Here is a 22,435-nt window from a genome sequence, read left to right on the forward strand (position 1 = left end):
GTAAATGTAGGTGCCAGTATAACAGAATTACACTGAGTAGGCTAAGCCAGTGATGAATCCCCAAACCCCTAATTCAGTATGATCAGAATAGCAGGCTGACTGCAATAGTAGAAACCATAGGCAGAATCTGAAAGGCAGCAAAAACTTTTCAGTATTTTTTTTATGTAAAGTCATCTCTGTGTATTGTCACACTCCTAATTTTGAAATAGCAAAGCTAGAATAAAAGTAATACATATCTGGGGCTTCCCTGGTGGCGCAGTGGTTGGGAGTCTGCCTGCTGATGCAGGGGACGCGGGTTCGTGCCCCGGGCCGGGAGGATCCCACATGCCGCGGAGTGGCTGGGCCCGTGAGCCATGGCCGCTGATCCTGCGCGTCTGGAGCCTGTGCTCCGCAACGGGAGTGGCCACAACAGTGAGAGGCCCGAGTACCGCCAAAAAAAAAAAAAAAAAGTAATACATATCTGATAGGTAGATAGATGCATATGTGCATGCTTATATACATATGTACATATATTTGTATCTTTTTCTCCCTGGCTAAAGAATCCACATACCATCATACTAAATAGGCAATAGCACATTCATGGATCGTATGTTTTAATTCCAAGACTCAGTCTGTTCAGGTAAACACAGTGTGTTTGGAAAAGCAAGTGTGTCTAGATTTCACAAGTTTTTCATTTTAATCCTGCAGTCAACTTTAGCAAATATATTAAACCTAATTAAAATCACTTTAGCCCAACAATTTATCAGAATTTATGGAGCACCTACTAAGCTAAGCATTAGGGACAAAAAGATGCCTGAAAAACACTCCTGCCTTTGATCTTGAAATCTAATGGAACTCAAGGACAAAAGGCTTTCCATCAAGCATTAGCTATGGGATTAGAAGGGTGGGTTAAAAGAAAGTGTTTTTTATTTCTTGGACAGTAACACTGTTGATATATTAGATAAATTCCTAAGTATGGATTGTGGAAAGCAGGCAGTGAATTCTTTGAATTTAATGAAAAAAAAGTGTTTGCTTTGACAAATAAGATACTAATTTAATTCACATATATGTATTAGAAGGTAGACATATGCAGTATTTCTGAGTGTAGAAATATACACTATGTTGGAATGTACTTAACAGACAAGCTTCAACATAACCATATGGAGTATATTTTAAAGAGTTTTTTCTCTTTAAAAATATTTTTTGCAGTGAAAATTGTATTATCTAGAAATTAACATAGAAAGCTAGGAAGTCTAGCTTTTTGATGCTCCTGTTAACATTGTTCAAGAACCAGAGTCATTAATTGCTGTCAGCACCCTTTAAATAATGTCTGAACATGTAAAACTGCCAAGTTAAAGTTGTTTTAATGACTTTAACTAAGCCAAATATACCTCATGGAAAAATAAAATCTTTCCCCAATGCTTCACACAGGTAGGAAGCAGAAAGCTTCAGAAGCCCATGGAGAAAAAGAGAGGTATTTTAAAAATAGTTTAATTAGAATTATGTGAAGCTAGAATTGATTCTAAAAATAGGTAATTGAAAAGTTTTTGTTAAATTTATTAATCTTAGAAGAAGAGTGATAGAAATATAAATCTCAAGTTGTCTCTGGGATAATTCAGAAATAATTATGTTTTCCTTCAGTCAAAGCTCCCCTTGCCAAAGATTTGAAAGCTGAAAGGTACAAAGCAGAAAGCATAAGGAGTTCTTAGAAAAGAAGGAATTAACAAGTTATAAAAACCCCTTTTTCAAGGTCTCTTCTTCTACTTTTTATCTTTGTATCCTTCCTTCTTTGCCCACTTATCTGGTCCTGTCCTTCCTTCTCCACTGGCAGCTTGAGATTTATATTTCTGTGAAAGGTCTGTCTAAACCTACTTACTCTAAAAATGTCTTTTGTAGAAATCTATATATTTTATGGCATTCTGCTGTTAAATATAACTCATAATTTTATTTTCTCAATTTTATGCTATATGTACAATAAAACATACTATAAACACTGGGACTTCGTTGGCTGCTTATAACCATATAGTATGGTTTAGGACCTCTGAATATATGAATTTGTGATTTGATTTTTAAGAACTAACTTAATTCAGTTGTTTGCTCTTCTTTAGGTATGTTAGAGCGGAAGTTCTGGCTGGTTTTGTCAACGGCCTGTTTTTGATCTTCACTGCTTTTTTTATTTTCTCAGAAGGAGTTGAGGTATAGTAGATAATAATTAGAGTCAGTAAATTATGTTTCTATAATGAAAATATTTACTAACTAAAGATACTTGTAATAGAGCTATTTTTCACACTATCATTATTTATTGAGGCCAGTCTTGGATTAGATAAAATATTATGTGTGTACAGGAGGAACTTATAAAGTAATTGAAAAAATTATATGTGAAACTACTTCAAATTGAAAACAAATAATAGTGCTTTACAAGCTGTGAATGAAGTGTTGACACTTCATGAAAAGTAAACACACAGTCCCTGTAGTGAGGTCTGTTGGAAGAGTTCTTAAGATAGAATGTGAGGATTTTGCCAATGAATCTTGAATGTTTTGTATATTAAAACAGTAAAGAGAAAATTTAAAGATTAATCAACTGAAAATTAATGACAGTATTTTAAGATTCTGAAGAAGGATGGTTTTAGTCCAAATGTTCATGCTTTTAAATGTATTTATTTAAGAATAGTAACTGTTACCTTTTCTACAGTATGTGAGCAATGGTTTTATTTTTATTAACTGTTTTGGCAGATAATTTTGGAGTGATTTTAATTCTGAAAATAAATTTACCAGTTGATCAGTCAGAAATTATATCAATGCAATTTGTTTGTATTCTGTATTTTCTAGAGAGCATTAGCCCCTCCAGATGTACACCATGAGAGACTGCTTCTTGTTTCAATTCTTGGGTTTTTGGTAAACCTAGTAGGAATATTTGTTTTCAAGCATGGAGGTCATGGACATTCTCATGGCTCTGGTATGATGGTTAGAACCCTTTGTTTCTTCATTTCTGGTTTCTGTCATAGTCACTTTTGAAAATTGATAATTTTTAAAGTTTAACTTACTATACTGACTTTTAATAAAGAAAGTAATATGTTAATAGACTCATATTAATGTCTTCCTGAACAATCCTTCCCGCTTCTCCATGTCCCTCCCTCTTAGTGGCTTCTCAGAGTTGTGCATGTTATCAGCTTGGTGTGGATACTTGCAGACCTCTGTAGCTCATCTGTTTAGTATGATATCATTTATATAAAACAAACAAATATCAAAACCACAGTACAAATCTAGTTACTAAAAAGTTACAGTGTATGGGGGTATGAAATTTATCATACAATCTGTCTTTGAGATCCTTCCACCTGGTATCCATCAGTGTACCTTCTCTTGTTAACAGAAACACAAAACTCCATGGTGTGGGTTACCATGGTTTATTTAACCAGTCTTCTATGGATTTAAGTCGTTTCTTGTTTTTTGCAGTTCCATATGAAGCATATCCTTGTGAACACATGCAAGTGTTTTTCCAAAGCTGTGCTATCCTATACAGTAGTCATTAGTCACATGTGACTATTTAAGTTTACATTATGGTTAATTAAATTTAATAAAATTAAGAATTCAGTTCCTCAGTTATATTAATTACATTTCAAGTGCTCAGTAGTCACATAGGGCTACCATTTGGACAGCAAATGTAGAAGATTTCCATCATCACAGAAAGTTCTTTGAATTGCAGTCTGCTGGAATATGAGTAGAATTGCTGGAACACAGGATATCTAGTTTTTAGTTTCAATAGATGTTAGCAATTTGCCCTCCAGATGACTCATTCACTTTTACCCCAGCAAAAAATTCAAGTACTAGTATTCTGTCACCCGTATCAAAACTTAATATTATGGGTTTAAAACCATTTTGGTGATATTTTGATAAAAATGATATCATTTTATTTGGTATTTCTTTGCCTAGTAGTGTGGTTGAAAATCTTTCTGTATGTTTTTAGGCCATTCAGATTTTTTCCTTTTCTGGAATTGTCCCCTTTTTTTTTTTGCCTGTTTTTCTTATTGTTAATCCCCTTACAAGCATTTTTAATATATTTTGTATATTAATTCTTTGTTTTATGTGTTGCAGATATCTTTTCCCAGTCTATGGCTTGTCTATTTAAGCTTTTATATAGGGGTTTTTAATTTGGATATAGTCTAGTTTTTCTGTCATATATTTTGTGGTATGTTTTCTGCTTTGTTTAAGGAATTTTCTGTCCCTGGGTCATAAACGTATTCTCTTATTATTTAATACTATGAAAACTTTGGTTTTATGGTTTTTTCCTATCTACTTTGGTCCTTCATCTGTATGTAATTTATTTTTGTGATGGGGTGAGTTAGGACTTTTTTTTCTCGGTGTGAATGAATAAGCAGTTTTCTAAGCACCATTTATTAATCTGCTCTTTACATCATTGATATAAAAGGAGACTTTTACCCTATATTAAATTGCTTTATGTATCAGATCTGGCCTGTTTATTTTTGGCCACCCCACTATCACACTGGAATAATTGCTGTAAACTTTATGTTTTAATATCTGGTAGGGTTAATCCCATCTCTCTCTCTCTCTCTTTTTTTTCCCTCCAAAGTTGTTTGGGCCTGTCTTGCTCATTTGGTATTTTTCATCAGCTAGTCAAGTTTTATGAAAAATCTTTTTGGGATTTGATTGGGAATGCATTGTCTTTATGTTTATTGCAGAGAATTAACATCTTATATTTTCAGTCCTTTATTAAATTGTCTTAGGCACTTTAATAAAGATCTTTATATTTTTCATTTGGTTCATTTTTAGGTATTTGAAAAGTTTTTCTCACTATTAAGAATGAAAACAATTATTCCTGCTTGTCTTAATTACATAGCCAGGACCTCTAGAACAATGTTCATTAGAAATACTTATAGCTTATATCATTGTGTCAACCTGGATAATCACCTGGGTAGCTTTTAAAGAAACGTTGATGCCCAGGTTTAATCCCAGAATATTTACATCAGAATCTCTGGAGGAAGAGACCCAAACATCAGCATGTTTTGAAGCTCTCCAGTCAACTTTAGTGTGCAGTAAATGTTCAGAACCATTGCTTTAATAAAAGAACGCTACTAAAGTTTTACCATTGGGTCTGATGTTTGTGGTCTGTTTCTGATAAAACTGGTTTATCAAGTTAAGGATATTTCTTTTTTTTCTTTTTTTTTTTTTTTTTTTTTGCGGTACGCGGGCCTCTCACTGTTGTGGCCTCTCCCGTTGTGGAGCACAGGCTCCGGATGCGCAGGCTCAGCGGCCATGGCTAACGGGCCCAGCCGCTCCGCGGCATGTGGGATCTTCCCGGACCTGAGCACGAACCCATGTCCTCTGCATCGGCAGGCGGACTCTCAACCACTGCGCCACCAGGGAAGCCCTATTTCTTTTTTTTCTGCATCTATTGAAATAATCATTTTTTTTCCTGCTTTAGTTAATTTAAAATTAGTAATTACATTGATTTTCTCATGAGGAACCATCCTTAAATTTGGGGGTTAAAATTTAGGTCTGCGATCCATTTTGTGTCAATTTTGTGTATGTTGTGACGTCTGGGTCCAATGTCATTTTCTTGTATATAAATGTCTGCTTTTCTCAATAGAATTTGCTAAAAGATTGTTTTTCTTTGTTGAATTGTCTTGGCACCCTTGTCAACAATCAATTGAGAGTTTACTTCTGGACTCTCAATTCTGTTTCATGGATCTATATGTCTGTCCTTAGGGCTAGAACCACACAGTCTTGATTAAGGTAGCTTTTGGGTACATTTTGAAATTGGAACATGTGAATTGTCCAACTTTATTCTTTTTTAAGGTTGTTTTGGCTACTCTGGGTCTCTTCTTGCATTTCCATATAAATTTTAGGATCAGTTTGTCAATTTCTGCCCAAAAAAAAGGCAGCTGGGGTTTTGATAGGAATTGTACTGAATCTGTAGGTCAATTTGGGAATTATTGTCATCTTAAAAATGTTAAGTCTCCTGATCCATGAACATGGGATGCCTTTCCATTTATTTGTAGCTTCTTTGGTTTCTTGCAACAGTGTTTTGTAGTTGTTAGGGTACAAGTCTCACACTTCTTTTGTTAACTTTACTTGTAGGGCTTCTTTTTTTTTGCCTGCCATTATCAGTGGGATTGTTTTCTTTGGATTGCAAAATGGGATAAGGGATACAGCTCATTTTTGTATATTGATACTGTGTCCTGCCACATTGCTGAAATAGCTCATTATTCTAACAGGTTTTTGGTGGATTCTTTAGAATTTTCCAAATACAAGCATACCTTATTTTATTGAGCTTTGCAGATTTTGCATTTTTTTACAAATTGAAGGTTTGTGGCAACCTTGCATCAAACCTATTAGCACTATTTTTCCAACACCATTTGCTTACTTCATGTCTCTGTGTCTCATTTTGGTAATTCTTGCAATATATCAACCTTTTTCATTATTATTATGTTTGTTATGATGATCTGTGATCAGTGATCTTTGATGTTACTACTGTGACTTGCTGAAGGCCCAGATGAATGCCAATCTGAATGCCTTTTTTTATAACTTGTCTAAATGCCCTGGCCAGATCCTACAGTGTTAAATAGAAGTAGTGAGAATAGACATTCTTTTCTTTTTCCTGATTTTAGGGTGAAAGCATTCAATCTTTCTTTATTAAAGGTGATTTTAGCTGTGTTAGCTATGGGTTTTTCAGAAATGCCCTTTTAGATTGAGGAAGTTTTCTTTTTATTCCTAGTTTACTGGGCGTTTTCATCATGAAAGGGTATTGGATTTTATTAGTGATTTTTTTCTTTATTTTTGAAGATGATCAGTTGGGTTTTACCCTTTATTCTATTAATATGGTATATTACATTGCTTGATTTTCAGATATTAAAGCTCCTTTGCATTCTTAGGATAAATCCCATTTGGCCATGGTTTATAATCCTTTTGACATATTGCTAGATTTCATTTGCTAGCATTTTGTTGAGGACTTTTGTGTTTATATTCTTTAGGGGTATTTGTCTGTAGTTTTCTTTTGATATCTTTGGCTGGTGTTGGTATCAGGGTAATACTGGCCTTATATAATGAGTTGGGAAATGTTCCTTTCTCTTCTGTTATTTGGAGGACATAGGTAGGGGAGAGTTTGTGAAGTAGCGGTACTTTTTAAATGTTTGGCAGAATTCACTTGTGAATCCTGGGCTTTTCTTTGTTGGCAGTTCTAAAATTATTCAGTTCTTTTGCTTGTTATAGGTCTATTATGATTTCTGTTTCCTATTGAGTCAGTTTCAGCAGTTTGTGTGTTTTTAGGAATTTGTCCATTTCATCTAAATAACTTATTATTGTTTATAGATATGTATTTAAAAGTGTGCCCTTTTTTTCTCATAAGATCAGCAGTGATTTTAGCAATTTATGCCTTCTCTCTTTTTTTTTCTTGGTCAGTCTAGTTATTTTTCCCTTTGGTTTTGTTGGTTTTTCTCCATTGATTTTCTTGTCTTCATTTCATTTTATTTCTGCTGTAATATTTATTACGCACTTTCTTCTCCTTGCTTTTGGGTTTAATTTTTTTCTTCTTTTTCTAATATTTTTAAGGTGGAAGATTAGATTATTGATTTGATTTTTTTTTTTTTTTTAGCACAGGCATAATAACTAAACATTTTTTTCTAAGCATTGCTATAATGTAAGTTTGGGTATGTCATGTTTTCATTTTTGTTCATCTCAAGTATTTTTAAATTTCCCTTCTGATTTCTTCTTTGATCCATTAGTTATTCAGGGGTGTGTTTTTTGATTTTTTTCATATTTGTGAATTTCCCTAATTTTCTTCTGTTGTTGATTTCTGATTTAATTTCATTGTGATCAGATGGCATACTTTTTATCATTTCAAATTTTAAAAGTTTTGTTGAGTCTTGTTTTATGACCTAGCACTTGGTCTCTCCTGGAGACTCTTCCTTGTGCATGTGAGACGAGTATGTATTCTGCTGTTAGGTGGGGTGTTCTGTAGCTGTCTGTTAAGTCTGATTTGTTCATAGTTGCTCAATCTTCCGTTTCCTTGTTGAGCTTCTGCCTAGTTATCTACCCATTATTGAAAGTAGGATATTGAAGTCTTCAACTATTATTGTTGTTTATTTTCCCAGTTAATTTTTTTAGTTTTTGCTTTATGTATTTTGGAGGTATGTTGTTCAGTTCATATATTTCTATAACCGTGGGATATCTTCCTGAGGGGTTGAACTTGTTATATAAGATGTTCTTTTTCTCTTACAATAAATTCTAGCTTATTGTATTATGATAGCCATTATGGCACACGCACGCCATAATGCATGGTATTGGTATACTTTTCTTTCTGTCCTTTTTTTTTTTTTTTTTGCGGTACGAGGGCCTCTCACTGTTGCAGCCTCTCCCGTTGCGGAACACAGGCTCTGGACGCGCAGGCTCAGCGGCCATGGCTCACGAGCCCAGCCGCTCCGCGGCATGTGGGATCTTCTCGGACTGGGGCACAAACCCGCGTCCCCTGCATCGGCAGGCAGACCCTCAACCACTGCGCCACCAGGGAAGCCCCTTTCTGTCCTTTTACTTGCAACTTATTTGTGTCTTTGAATCTAGAATTTGCTGACAGAATACAGCTGGATCATTTTTTTTTTTAATCCATTCTGACAACTTCTGCCTTTTGATTGGGGTTTTTAAAAAATTTACATTTCATGTAATTACTACTAAGGTAGAATTTACATCTGCCATTTTAATATTTGTTGTCTGTATCTTTTGTCCTTTTTGTTACTCTGTTCCTCGATTCTTGTCTTTTAAATTAAATAGATATTTTTTAGTGTACCTTTTTAATTCTCTTCTTTTACTGTATATTTTTTAGTTATTTTCTTAACTGTTGCCCTGGGGATTACAAGTATCATCTTAACTTAAAACAGATTAATAGTAACTTAATAATTCAGATTAATAGTAATTTAATAATACACAAAACTTTGATATACCTTGATTCCCACCGCTCTTCTTTGTACTATTATTGTCAGATGAATTACAAGTTTTATGTTTTAAGCCCATCGATACAGTTTTATAATTATTGCTTTATGCAGTTGTCTTTTATTGGGTTGGCCAAAAAGTCTATTCGGGTTTTTCTGTAAGATGTTACGGACAAACCTGAACGAACTTTTTGGCCAACCCAATATAATGTATAGGAGAAGAAACAAGTTACAAATAAAAAAATATGTTTATCCTCTCTTTCGTAATTACCTTTACTGGTGTTCTTTATTTTTTTGAGTGGATTTGAGTTACTGTTTAAGTGTCCTTTCATTTCATTTGTAGGGAATACTTCAGTTTATGTGGAAATGTCTAATTTTTCCTTTATATTTAAAGGAGACTTTAGTTGCATTTAGAATTCTTGGTTGAGTCTTTTTTTTATTTTAGTTTTGTCATCCTATTGTCTTTTGGCCTCCATGATTTTGTGGTGAAGTCAGCATTTCATCTTGTTCAAGTTCCCTTGTATGTGATAAGTCATTTTTATCTTGCTATTCAATTTTCAAGATTTCTTTTTGATGTTCATCCATTTGACTGCAATGTCTTTAGATATGGCTCTATTTGAGTTTATTCTACTTGGAGTTTCCTGAGCTTCTTGAATGCGTAGATAATATTTTTCATCAAATTCGGGGAGTTTCCAGCCATTATTTCTTCAGATACTTTTTCTATCTCTTTTTCTTTCTCTTCTCTCTTTGAGACTCCCTTTATACTTAATTGGTACACTTGATGTTTTCACAGGTCTCTAAGGTTCATTTTTCTTGATTTTCTTTTCTTTCCCTGCTTTTCAGAGTGGATAATCTCTATTGATCCATCTTCAAGTTTGCTGTTGTTGCAGCCCAGATCTGTGGTTGAGCCCTTCTAAAGTGGATATTTTATTTTAGTTATTTCTTTTTAACTCCAGGGTTTCTGTTTGGTTTTCTTTTCTTTTCTTTTTTTTTAAAATTTATTTTATTTATTTACTTTTGGCCGTGTTGGGTCTTCGTTGCTGCACACAGGCTTTCTCTAGTTGTGGCGAGCGGGGGCTACTCTTCGTTGCGGTGCCCGGGCTTCTCATGGTGGTGGCTTCTCTTGTTGCGAAGTACGGGCTCTAGGCATGCAGGCTTCAATAGTTGTGGCACGTGGGCTTAGTTGCTCCGTGGCATGTGGGATCTTCCTGGACCAGGGCTCGAACCTGTGTCCCCTGCATCAGCTGGTGGATTCTTAACCACTGCACCACCAGGGAAGTCCTCTGTTTGGTTTTCTAATAGATAGATAATTTCTGTTTCTTTGTTAATTTTCTTTACTTGATGAGTCATCATTATTATACTTTCATCCTTTAGACATGGTTTCCTTTAGTTCTTTGATCATATTTATAAGAGCTGATCTAAAGTTTTTGTTTATTAAGTTCAAAATCTGAGTACCCTTCAGGAATATTTTCTCTTGGCTGGTTTTTCTCCTGTGTATATGGCATACTTGCTTCTTTTTTTCCATGTCTTATAATTTTTTTGTTGAAAACTGGACCTTTTATATTAAAATGACACTGATATCAGATTACTTCACCCTCTCAGAGTTTGTTGTTGCTGATATTATTGTAGTTTTTTTTTCTGTTGTATGACATCCTTGGATTAATTCATTTCCTGCAGTGTATGGCTGTTGAATTCTCAAAGCTGAACTCTGAGTCTGATAATTATCACATTGAGAATAGAGATTTTTTTCAGGGAACTGAAAGTTTGGACAAAATATTGACTGTGCTCTGGACATGGTGCTTTTAACAGTGCTTCAGAAGAAATCAGATCTCTCCACTGTCTGCACAGCTGCTGGCTTTTGGCTATTCTCAACTGAGCTGAGGCAGGAAGTGGAATGGCATAGCCCCAAGTTAAAACATCAAGACCCTGCTATCTTACTGAGGTTTGGTAGTTTCTTGGGTAGATGATTTTCAGTTCCTTTTGTGGTTTTGGTTAATTGTCAGAGTTCTGAAATTTTTTAGTTGTGTTCCACATATTTTTGTTGTTTTAGGAGAGCTAGTTTGCCCACATCCTCTGTCCACCATTCTGGAAGTTGATTTCCCCATTATTCATGATTTTTCATGTAATGCAATGCTGAATTTGATTTTCTGGTATTTAGGATTTTTGTAAATATAAGTGATATTTTTGAATTAGGTAACATCCAGTCTTTTTCTATGCTTTGGAATAGTTTGTAGAAGATGTTTCTATGATGGTTTAGTAGTTTTTAGGTCTGCTATGGAGAAATGATTCCCCACTGTTTTGTGCTTTTTTTCCCCTAAGGATTCTACCTGCTTTAATTTTACTGATCCTTTTACCAAATGCAGCTGCTTCCCTGCCTCTGTCTTAATGTGACCATATGCATGCATTGTTTTATCTTTGTTAGTATGTATAATAGTACTTGGCAAAGTTTTGGCCAAGATTTTGTCTGTATTGTTCACTGCTTTATCCCTAGTGCCTAGAATGATGCTGTAACATAATGTGTTCCAAATGAATGAATGAACAACATTGTCTAATCTCTTTAAATATTTGTGTACTTCTCACTTATTTTCATCTCCAGTAAAGTCTACTGGAGATGAAAATCTACTTCCTTCCATGCTTTTATTTCCTTCCTGTACTTTATACTATACAATACTATACAGTATTGTTTTAATGAATCTGTAGCACTTTCTACAAGTAAATCGAATCTGGTTTTAGAGCCAATTCTTTTCACTAATGTCAGTATTATTGTAACCATTAAATAATATATTTTTACATAACTTTTGTTCTAACACTCTCTGTTTTTAGGCCATGGACACAGTCATTCCCTCTTTAACGGTGCTCTGGATCAGGCACATGGCCATGGAGATCATTGCCATAGTCATGAATTGAAACATGGTGCTGCACATAGCCATGATCACGCTCATGGACATGGACACTTTCATTCTCATGGTGAGTACAGCCTAAATGCTTTCAAGTGGACAGTTTTTTAAATAAACAGAAATTGCGTAGATTAATTTTTGTAGTTGAAATAATCTGTTAAAAATATTGCAATCAAGTTCCTTTCTAATGAGTCAGACTGAATGGTTTCCTGGACTAGTTTATTTTTAGTATATAATGAAATTAACTTGGCATAGGCAGTGATTGTAGCTTTTTTCAGTGAGTTTATTATAATAAAATGCCACTATTTTAAATGAGTGTCAGTGAATGAGGAACTATTGCATTTTAGCAAATGACTTTTTTGAAGTATACTGAGGCCTTTTGTGCCATATATAGGCTTATAAAAATATGACAGTTTTCAATTTTTCACATTTTTCTTGTAATTTTGATAGCTATCACCTGATATTTACCTCCATCTTTATATGCTAACTTATATAGTACTAGGTACTAAATTATAAGGTATTTATCAACTTAATTAACATTGAATTTTAAAATTATATTTAAATAGTTTATTCACAAAATTTTAGAATATAGATTAATAGATACAAGCTGCTTAGGTGATACCATTTTATTAATCTTTAAATAAATTATATGCTTAAAAATTGTCTGTACTTGGCACACAGACCAAATCCTAAAGCTTTCAATTTGAAAATATGAAATGGGCCTTATAGATTAAATACTAAGCCCCTAATTTTTTCAGTCTCTAACATTTGCTATATTTTTGTAACTATTACACTGATATGCTTTAAAACCTGCGTTTCTAAGTTTTTTGCTCACATGCATCCCAAAATAATTTTGAAAAACCGTATATTGCCCACAGTTTTAAGATGATTTCTAAAAAAATTTGTTTAAATAATTGCAAAGAATGTAATTTCTGATACCTTATAGATTATATTTTAGAAAGAAACTTCCATATTACTCTTGAATATAGTCAGTCAGTGCACTCTAAATACCTTAGTGATTTGAGACCCACTGTCACCCATTCAAAAATGCATAAACAGTTATAAATTTTACAGCATCCTGTTTCTCCTCGAATTCTTATTTCTATTCCACTTCCTTTCCAGAATTTTATAAAATGGAGTATATTTAAGTCCTTAGTTGACCATCTCTTATATTTCTTGGCAATAAAATATGTATATAAATTAAAATATTTTATTTCTTAGGAACACAAGACAACATTTCAACATTTCTTTTGGATGGAGTTATTGTAGCGTTTACTAGTATAAAGTCAATGAAAATAATTCTGTTTTGATTTTTGATATGTATATAAACATAAAACAACATTTTATTTGAAATACATATCTTTTTTTATTTTATATGGCTGTGTTGGGTCTTCATTGCTGCACACGGGCTTTCTCTAGTTGTGGCAAGCAGGGGCTACTCTTCGTTGCGGTGCGCGGACTTCTCATTGCGGTGGCTTCTCTTGTTGTGGAACACGGGCTCTCGGCACATGGGCTTCAGTAATTGTGGCACGTGGGCTTAGTAGTTGGGCTTGCAGGCTCTAGAGTGCAGGCTTCGTAGTTGTGGCGCACGAGCTTAGTTGCTCCATGGCATATGGGATCTTCCCAGACCAGGCAGATCCCAAGATATTGATAAGATATATTCAATATCTTATCGAACCCATGTCCCCTGCATTGGCAGGCGGATTCTTAACCACTGCATCACCAGGGAAGTCCCTGAAATGCATATCTTAATGATATGACTGGAAGTCTTTTTTTCCTCAACTAGTTTATGGATAAGTAACACTTATTAGCATAAAACAGATTTGGCATCAATTCTGTTCCTATTTTCCATCCTTATAATGTAAGTATCAATACTAAGAAACTTTAAGGAATTCTGTTATAGCAGTTTCACTTAATTCTTTGAACACCTTCAGAATTACATTCCAAAAATTACATGACCTATCACCAAATGTTATTTTTATGACTTAAATATAAGACATGACACTATAAAACTCCTAGAAGAGAACACAGGCAAAACATTCTCTGACATAAATCGTACCAATGTTTTCTTAGGTCAGACTCCCAAGGCAATGGAAATAAAGGCAAAAGTAAACAAATGGGACCTAATCAAATTTATAAGCTTTTGCACAGCAAAGGAAACCATAAACAAAATGAAAAAACAACCTACAGACTGGAAGAAAATATTTGCAAACAATGAGACCGACAAGGGTTTAATTTCCAAAATATACAAACAGCTCATACAACTCAATAACAAAAAAACAAACAACCCAATTTAAAAAAAAGGGCAGAAAACCTAAATAGACATTTCTCCAAAGACATACAGGTAGCCAATAGGCACATGAAAAGATGCTCAACATCGCTAACTATTGGAGAAATGAAAATCAGAACTACAATGAGGTATCACCTCACACCACTCAGAATGACCATCATTAAAAAGTCTACAGATAACAAATGCTGGAGAGGGTTTGGAGAAAAGGGAACCCTCCTGCACTGTTGGCAGGATTGTAAATTGGTACAGCCACTGTGGAAAACAGTATGGAGGTTCCTTAAAAAACTAGAAATAGAGTTGACGTATGATCAGCAGTCCCACTCCTGGGCATATATCTGGAGAAAACTCTAATTCAAAAAGATACATGCACCCCAATGTTCATAGCAGCACTGTTTACAATAGCCAAGACATGGAAGCACCCTAAATGTCCATCAACAGATGAATAGATAAGAAAGATGTGGTATATATACACAACGGAATACTACTCAGCCATAAGAAGGAATGAAATAATGTCATTTGCAGCAATGTGGATGGACCTAGAGATTATCATACTAAGTGAAGTAAGTCAGAAAGAGAAAGACAAATACCATATGATATCACTTATATGTGGAATCTAAAATATGACACAAATGAACTTATTTACAAAACAGAAATAGACTCACAGACATAGAAAACAGACTTATGGTCCAAAGGGGAAAGGGGGTGGGAGAGGGATAAATTAGGAGTTTGGGATTAGCAGATACAAACTACTATATATAAAATAGATAAACAATAAAGTCTTACTGTATAGCACAGGAAACTGTATTCAATATCTTATAATAAACCATAATGGAAAAGGAAAAAAAAAGACTGTCTTTATCTCGACCAACTATGTATAGACAGAAATCTCATGCTCTGATTAGGAGCTGCATTTTTAGAAGAGTTAACACTTTTGACTATCAGGATTTTCAAGGTAGCTCCATCTTTCTCCCCACGCAGCAGTGCCATATTAAGACAGAAGTCATTGTGTAGCCTTATGCTTTTATACTTCTTCTGGCATTGTTACAGTGTTCCATCAAAGATGTAGTAACAAGGGTGTGTCCACTCTTTGGTGCTGTGGGCCAAGAACCATGACTGTTAGTCATGATCAGAAAGCTCGTCAGTCCACTTGATGATCCCATAACAAACATTGCTGATCTTTTACATTGTTTACCTGTATTTTCTGCTTTGATGTTAATGCTGATTAGTAATCTTCCAAGTATAAAAATTGCAGTATTTTTTCATTTCGTCATTATAAAGGCAATATGAAAAAGTATTTTTATCTCTTCTATATGAAAAGCTTGCCACGTTCATCTAGAAGTTATTGGGAAACTGTTTGCCATAGTCCAGTTTTCCTGGATGCCGTCCTGGCTTCATTTCTTGGTCTTCTATAATATCAAGTAGTAGTTTTATTTTTTCTGGATTTTCCAATTGTAAAATTGTTACAGCAGGCTCTGTAAGGTATGTTATGAATATTAGAAGACTCAGTGTTTTTATTTACGTTTTTTTTTTTACTAGATTGCTTAATATAATAATTTCCTAAATACTCTGTACTGTTGATGCAGTTTGAAATTTCCTATGTCTATCTTCATTTAATTACCATATTAAATTTTAAAAATAATTTTGTAGGTCTGATGTGGCTATATAGTCATGCATCCTTCACGATACATTTGAATGAAAAGTACTCTGAGTTGCAAAAATTGAATCAGGAATGAAGACATGTTTTAAAATAATTTAACTTAACTCTCTACAGATGGCCCCTCCTTAAAAGAAACAACAGGACCCAGTAGACAGATTTTACAAGGTATGACAAGCAATTTGTATATTTCTCAGTTTTATGAAACTGTTTTCGTAGTTTTGAGCTATCTGAAGTTTTCCTTTAAGAAAAATTTTTAACACAGTATTTGTGTTTAAAATGTTAGCCTTCCTAGTCGATTTTTTAATATATACTATTAGGTATATTAGCAGATATTCTTTTAACTGTCACTAGGCTGTTTTCTTAGATTTAATAAGAAGATTAAAATATTCAGAAACGATACTGCTTAAATCTAAATAAATACTCATGCCAGTGACTCTAGTAACACCGTAATATTTAGCAATAACTGTATTAGTAATAAATAATAGTATGATTGCCTTTGTAGAATTATTAAATAACTTTTCCAAGAATAACGTTCAACATGTATTTATGTTGTGGAAAAATTTAATGCTAAAAATGTAATGCATCCAAACTCAAATAATGTACAGAGCTAAGAGTGAATCCTAATGTAAACTGTGAACTTGGGTCATAATGATGTGTCAGTTGTAACAAATGTACTACTCTGGTGGGGGAGGTTGACAATGAGGGAGGTTATGCCTGAATTGGAACAGTGGGCATAAGGGAAATCTCTATCTTCCACTTAGTTTTGCTGTGAACCTAAAACTGCTCTCAAAAATAAAGTCTATTATATTTAAAAAAAAAATGCAAAGGGAGATCTTTCTCATATCCATAGGCATCAAATGATGACACCTAAAGAGGACTTACATATTATGTAAAATGATATATTACAGAATTTTACAAGCTAGAGAAAATCAGTCTTGTCTATGAACTATGGTAGTTTCTTTTTTGGGATGTGAACCAACCTTTGGCTCTGGATTTCCATATGAACTTCACTGTCACAGTTCCTAATTTGCAGCTCCCCATTTTCCTGCCTTTATTAACTTTTGACTGCAGTCTGACTTTCTCACTAGCTTGTGATCCAACTTCAACTGTACTTATTTTTATTTTCTCCTCTATTCTTTGATACAGTTCTTGCTTTTTATTTTTTCACTGTGAATATGTTCCTCCATACTGAAGAGCTTATTTCAGGAGGCTTAAATGTGTCTTGTAGTGACTAGTTTTCCATTTGTGAAATACACAGAATTGTTTTAGGACAGCATTTGCTGAAATAGCTTGTAATCATGCATATGTAATGCATCTGTATCCAGTGCTACAAATTTAGCCTTGATAATAAGAATTTAGTTTTAGTCTTGGAAATCATCACAAGTTGAGGGAAGGGAGGTCAGATTTGCATTCCTAATTATCTTTTATACAAGCTGTTGTGAAAATTAGCTTGTATTTTCAGAGTATCCATTAATTTATGGTGGCTGAAGCAGCCCAGTAGAAAGCTGAAGGTTAGGATAACTTCTAGGTACTAAAACTTTTCCATATAGATACTCACACATGAAAAACCGACTTTACTGAATTTTTCAGTTATTTGCTGCATTTTCAATATGACCCCTGGCTTTGTAGGTTCTTGGGCAGTTAAAATATCAGTATCCTACCAAGTCTTTTAAGGGTTTTAATTTTTATATAAGTTAAACATGTTAGTTTAGATTTCTCTCTGTAGTGATTTTCTTCTTGAAAGAGTTACTGGAAAGTAAGAAGGGCTTAGTTAGTTAATGACATTTGCTAGTAAAGCCAGTTTTCAGGTCAGCAAATAAGATGTAGCCAGGGACTTGCCAGTCAAAGGAAAATCAAGAACCTTTGTTCTTTTCTTTTTCCTTTTCAGTGTTTAGAGCTGCTTTCAATTCTGGTCCTACCAAAACATTGATTAAAGAATGTATTAAAATTTAAAATCACATATCACTTAAGAGTTTTGAAGGTTAGGGACCCTCAATCCACTTCCATGTGTATCTTCCTCCAGTTTTAATTTTAAAACTTAAAGTGGTCCCAAAATTTATTAACCTATTTAATTCTTTGTTATATGAAACACCATAGAGAAATAGAATATTTTTTTCATAAGTGTGCTTGTAACATATTTTTTGTTACAGAAAAAAGAGCTGTTAACTTTTTGAAGAGTTGTTGTAAAGGTCAATGCTGTGTACAAATGAAAAAGCATATTAGGTACTGAGGAATCAGTTACATTTGGTATTAATACATGATATAAAATTCCACATTAGCAGATTGATTGAAGCATATTTTCATAGAGTGTGTTAAGATTCAATTCAGGTGTATTAAGATTCAATTAACAACTTGTTAATAGTCCATTTTTAAATTATTAGAAAGTGTTTTCAAGTTTAAATAAATCTGTTTTATACCTAAAACATAATTGGGTTACCTTTAATTGCTTATTGAATAATAAAAAAGAAAAATAAGTATTTCTAAAGTAGACACATGGTTTCACACATCAGATATTTCTTTTCAGATAGAGTAGTTGATGCTGTTGAAGAATGTTCTATTTCTAGCAATATGTGGTTGAGGTTTGTTTAAGATACAGTGTTTTGCTATACAGTAAATTTTACCTGTTACAGATCTAAATGTTGAATAATTTGTCTTAGTTAAAATTTTTTTAAATAATGTATACTAAACTTAATTTTTGACATTTTTTTAATGGTTTTCCAGTCAAGTATCAATTATTAAATGTTAATATATCTAGGTTCTGGGGCAGAGTATCAGTATCCTACTAATGTAATATTTAATTATTAAGAGTTCAAAATATATTTACGTCCACTTTAAAATATTCAAATCTCTACTTTCTTTCATATCAGGTTTGAGTTTAGTGTGTAACTTTAGGTAACAATACCTTCAGGATAATTACCAGGATTAGCAGTATGGTCCTTAGGAAATTCTAGTCTCAAATGGTAATAATTTTAATTACCAGCAGAGGGCTCTGTGTGTACATATATTTGTAGTTATAAACAATGTTTTCTTGACTGATTCTTTCAGCCTAATGCAGTTTTCTTCTAACAAAGTATTAATTAACTTCTGGACTCTTAACCAGAGACGAATGTGCACAAAAAATTTTTTAAATCAGTTATTTCTCTACTTCTTCATTTATATTATAGCAAAATACTAAGGACCATTAAGAGCAAGCATAACTTAATGAGTCAAATATTTTAACCCCTGCTGTTTTTTAAAAGGAAAGATTATTTCAATTCCCAAAGGTACTATCAATATTACTTCTTTACTAAACAGTGAATCTGCATTCTTACTGATTTTCAAATTGCTAGTTTTTTATATATAAAATCAAGAATATAGTTTTAAGAAATATTTGCATTTTCAGTTGATCAGAAAATGTTATTTTGATTTTCATTATGTTTTATTTCTAGGTGTATTTTTACACATTCTAGCAGATACACTTGGGAGTATCGGTGTAATTGTCTCTGCCATCATGATGCAGAATTTTGGTCTAATGATAGCAGATCCTATTTGTTCAATCCTGATAGCCATGCTCATAGTTTTAAGGTAAGTGTTGGTATGTTACTTTCAGGTATTAAAATGAGAGGTGATAAATATACTACTTAAATTACAGATCTAAATTATTATTATGTTGGGGGTTTTTTGGTCTTTAACAAATTTCTACATAGATTATTTCTCTTTTCATCTTACTGTTTTTTCTGTGTTTACCTAGGGTTTGATATTTCTTTTTGGTGTTTAGTAATTGATCTTCTGTAAATCAAATCAGTAGTAATTTTCTTAAATCCAACACTATATCTGTAGAGTAGAACATTAGAAATATAAAATGTATTAATGTTAGAATATTATTCCTTTGACATCTGTCTTTTGCGCTATCAAATGCAAAAGAATATTAAAATCTCTTCTAGAACAATTTTTAATTTATAAAGTTATATTATCATTGCAGAAGTCTTATAAAATTGCTTACTGAAGTATATTTATGTCCTTCTCCCTATCTAGATTATAAATTCTTGAGGAAGAATCTATCTTTTAGCTCTTTGGCTCTCTGTTGCCTGTCATAGTGCCAATGTGTATGTAAAAGTGTGTGTGAGTGTGTATAAATTCTCAATAAATATTTTCTGAATTAGTGTATGGTTACTATCTCTTAAATTTCTGTCAAGTTATTTTATTATTATTTTAATTTTTATCAGAATAATGGAACATTATGTGCCTTTATTTCACAATCTGAATTATTCATATAGATATGTCTTGACTGGACTGTTTTTGTCTAATTTATCCATATGATTTTACTGTTAGTAAAGCTATCTTTGTAATGATAAAAGAGCTATTAGAGGGCAGACTGTGATGATTTTTATAGCTTGCAGTTGAATAGAATAGACTTTAAAAATTACAATGAAATTATAATCTTATAAATTAGTCATAAACGTAGGTTTTCAAGTTTTTGCTTAAAAAATAGGATACAGTATACATTTTAAACATGCAGATTATTTTAAATTTTTCTTTAAATTATTTGTACTAGGAATCATCTCTGCTATGTAAAAATCTTTTATAAAACTCAGAATCTCCTTTCTTCATCTTTGGAAATCTTACATATTTCCTTGAAAGTTCAGCTTGGATTCACATTTTCTATGAAACTTAACTCCTGATAGATTTGGTAACTTACATCTGTACCTCTTTATTTGCATGTTCAGTGTTTATTTTATTTTGTTATTTGCATGTTATAATTTGTGGCTGCTTCTAATACTTCTTAGAGTAGGATCTTAATCTTTATTTTCCTTTGTCTCCACTCATATTATCCTAATTCTCCTATCATTTGTTGCTTGGAAGAGATTGACCTTTCTGTCTCCCTCTAATTTCTTTTCCACATTGTGACCAAAGTGATCTTTCTTTAATGAAGATTATGGTACATGGAAAAATAATCTTGCTTTAAATCGTGCCATGGCTTTCTTGCCCTCAGGATAAAGTCTGAATTCCTCAGTAGGCCTTCACATTGGTACCCGTTTATCTCTTCAGTCTTTCTCTCACCCTGTCTCAATTTCTGTTCTGCTCTCCAGCCACAGTAAATAACTCAGTTCCCTGAAAACATGTTATGAGCTTTCTGGATTCTGAGCTTTGCTCTTGTTTCCTCTCTCCAAAATAAAATACTCTTACACTGAGTGTCCTTCTCCTTTCCCCTTCACCCCCACAAGTACTAGATAACAATTCTCATCCTTGAGATTAGATTTCAGTTTAAATGGCACTTCCTTGAGGAAGCGTTTCCTGATCGTCTACCTCCCAGGAGGGGTTAAGTATACCTGTAGCACCGCCTGCTACTCCTCTTGTGGCATTTACTAACTATGTTGAAATAGCCTGTCTTATTGTCTTCCTTAAGCTCCATAAGGGCAAACTGTTTTTTCATTGTTGTAAAGTCAGCACCTAACTCTGCCAGGCAAAAGTTGGTACATTTTTGATTTGAATCAAAATAAATTCGTGTTTTTTCAGCCTCAGAGAATTATTTTCTCTAATCCTAAATCGGGAATTCTTACTTAGTTCTAGTCCCATTCACTTGTTCCACAAATATGAATAAATAAATAAACACACACACAGAGGACAAGAGAACTTTTTTTTTTCTGAAATATAACACATTAAAAAGCTACACAAATTATTTTCAGCAAATATTTATTAAGTAGACCCTCTCACCAGGGTGGTGAAAGGACAAGATAACTTACTGTTTTGATCTTACATTATAGTAAAAGAGAGAGACACAAACAAATTAATCAATAAACCACTCAAGTATCTAGCAGTTAATTGTGCAGAGAGTTAAGATGGGATGTTAGTGACTGCGGTGCCATTTTAGATTGAGTCATAAGAGAAGACTTCTGAAGAGGGAGGATTTAAATTGAGATCAGAGTGTTGAAGAGAGCATTCTAGTCTAAGGAACAGCTAGTATAAAAGCCCTGTAGTGGAAAGAACATTAGCACTGAAAGTTGGTCATTATGGCAGAAGTATAGGGAGTAAGGGGAGAGTGCTTTGAAATAAAGCCGGAGGGATAGGCCTGGGAAAATTAGCCAGGGTTAGGAGTTTGGATTTTATTTTAGGTGGAGGAGGAAACCATAGGGGGTGACATTATTTGATTTGTATCATTAAAAATAATTTTGGCTGCTTTGTAGTTAATAAGATTAAAAGGGGGTAAGAGGGCACACAGGCAGACCAACTAGAAAGCTATTAAAGTGGACCAAATAAGAGGCCAGGGTCCCTTGGTCTAAGGTACTATAATAATCTAGGAGGTAGAAAGACGTAGCTAAAGTTAGAAAATGCTTTGGGCCTAGAATTAATAAGATTTGCTCCTAGATATGAATGTTTAGGTGAAGGGTTGAGTGAAAGGGGGGAAATTAAGGATAATTCCTAGAGTTTTTACATGAGCAACTGAGTGAATGAAGGTTCCTCTACTGAAAGTGGGAAGACTAGGGGAAGAGTTGTTTTATCTGATTCAGTGGGCATTGCTGATCAGAAGTTCTGTTTTGGTTGTTGCCAGGTTTGAGTTCTCTCATTAGACATTTATATGGTGATCTCAAGTAGGTGGTGCAAGTACAAGTACAGAAATCTTGGGAGCACTCAGCTGAATATAAAGGATTGGAAATAGTTCACATATAGATTTAAAGTCATGGAGTAGCATTTA

At 33.6% G+C, this 22,435-nt stretch overlaps 1 protein-coding gene across 2 annotated transcripts in view; it reads left to right on the plus strand.

Moving 5' to 3' along the window:
• SLC30A7 (solute carrier family 30 member 7) overlaps nucleotides 1-22,435 on the plus strand; it is an 81,266-nt gene that overhangs the window by 16,387 nt on the left and 42,444 nt on the right. For both annotated transcript variants that reach the window (XM_067727050.1, XM_067727049.1), the window contains exons 4-8: nucleotides 2,088-2,175; nucleotides 2,809-2,935; nucleotides 11,742-11,885; nucleotides 15,877-15,927; nucleotides 19,191-19,326. In XM_067727050.1, coding sequence (XP_067583151.1) covers nucleotides 2,088-2,175; nucleotides 2,809-2,935; nucleotides 11,742-11,885; nucleotides 15,877-15,927; nucleotides 19,191-19,326 — 546 coding nt within the window. The remainder of the gene's footprint in view (nucleotides 1-2,087; nucleotides 2,176-2,808; nucleotides 2,936-11,741; nucleotides 11,886-15,876; nucleotides 15,928-19,190; nucleotides 19,327-22,435) is intronic.

This window comes from Pseudorca crassidens, chromosome 2 (assembly GCF_039906515.1).
Source record: "Pseudorca crassidens isolate mPseCra1 chromosome 2, mPseCra1.hap1, whole genome shotgun sequence".
Taxonomy (NCBI): Eukaryota; Metazoa; Chordata; class Mammalia; order Artiodactyla; family Delphinidae; genus Pseudorca; species Pseudorca crassidens.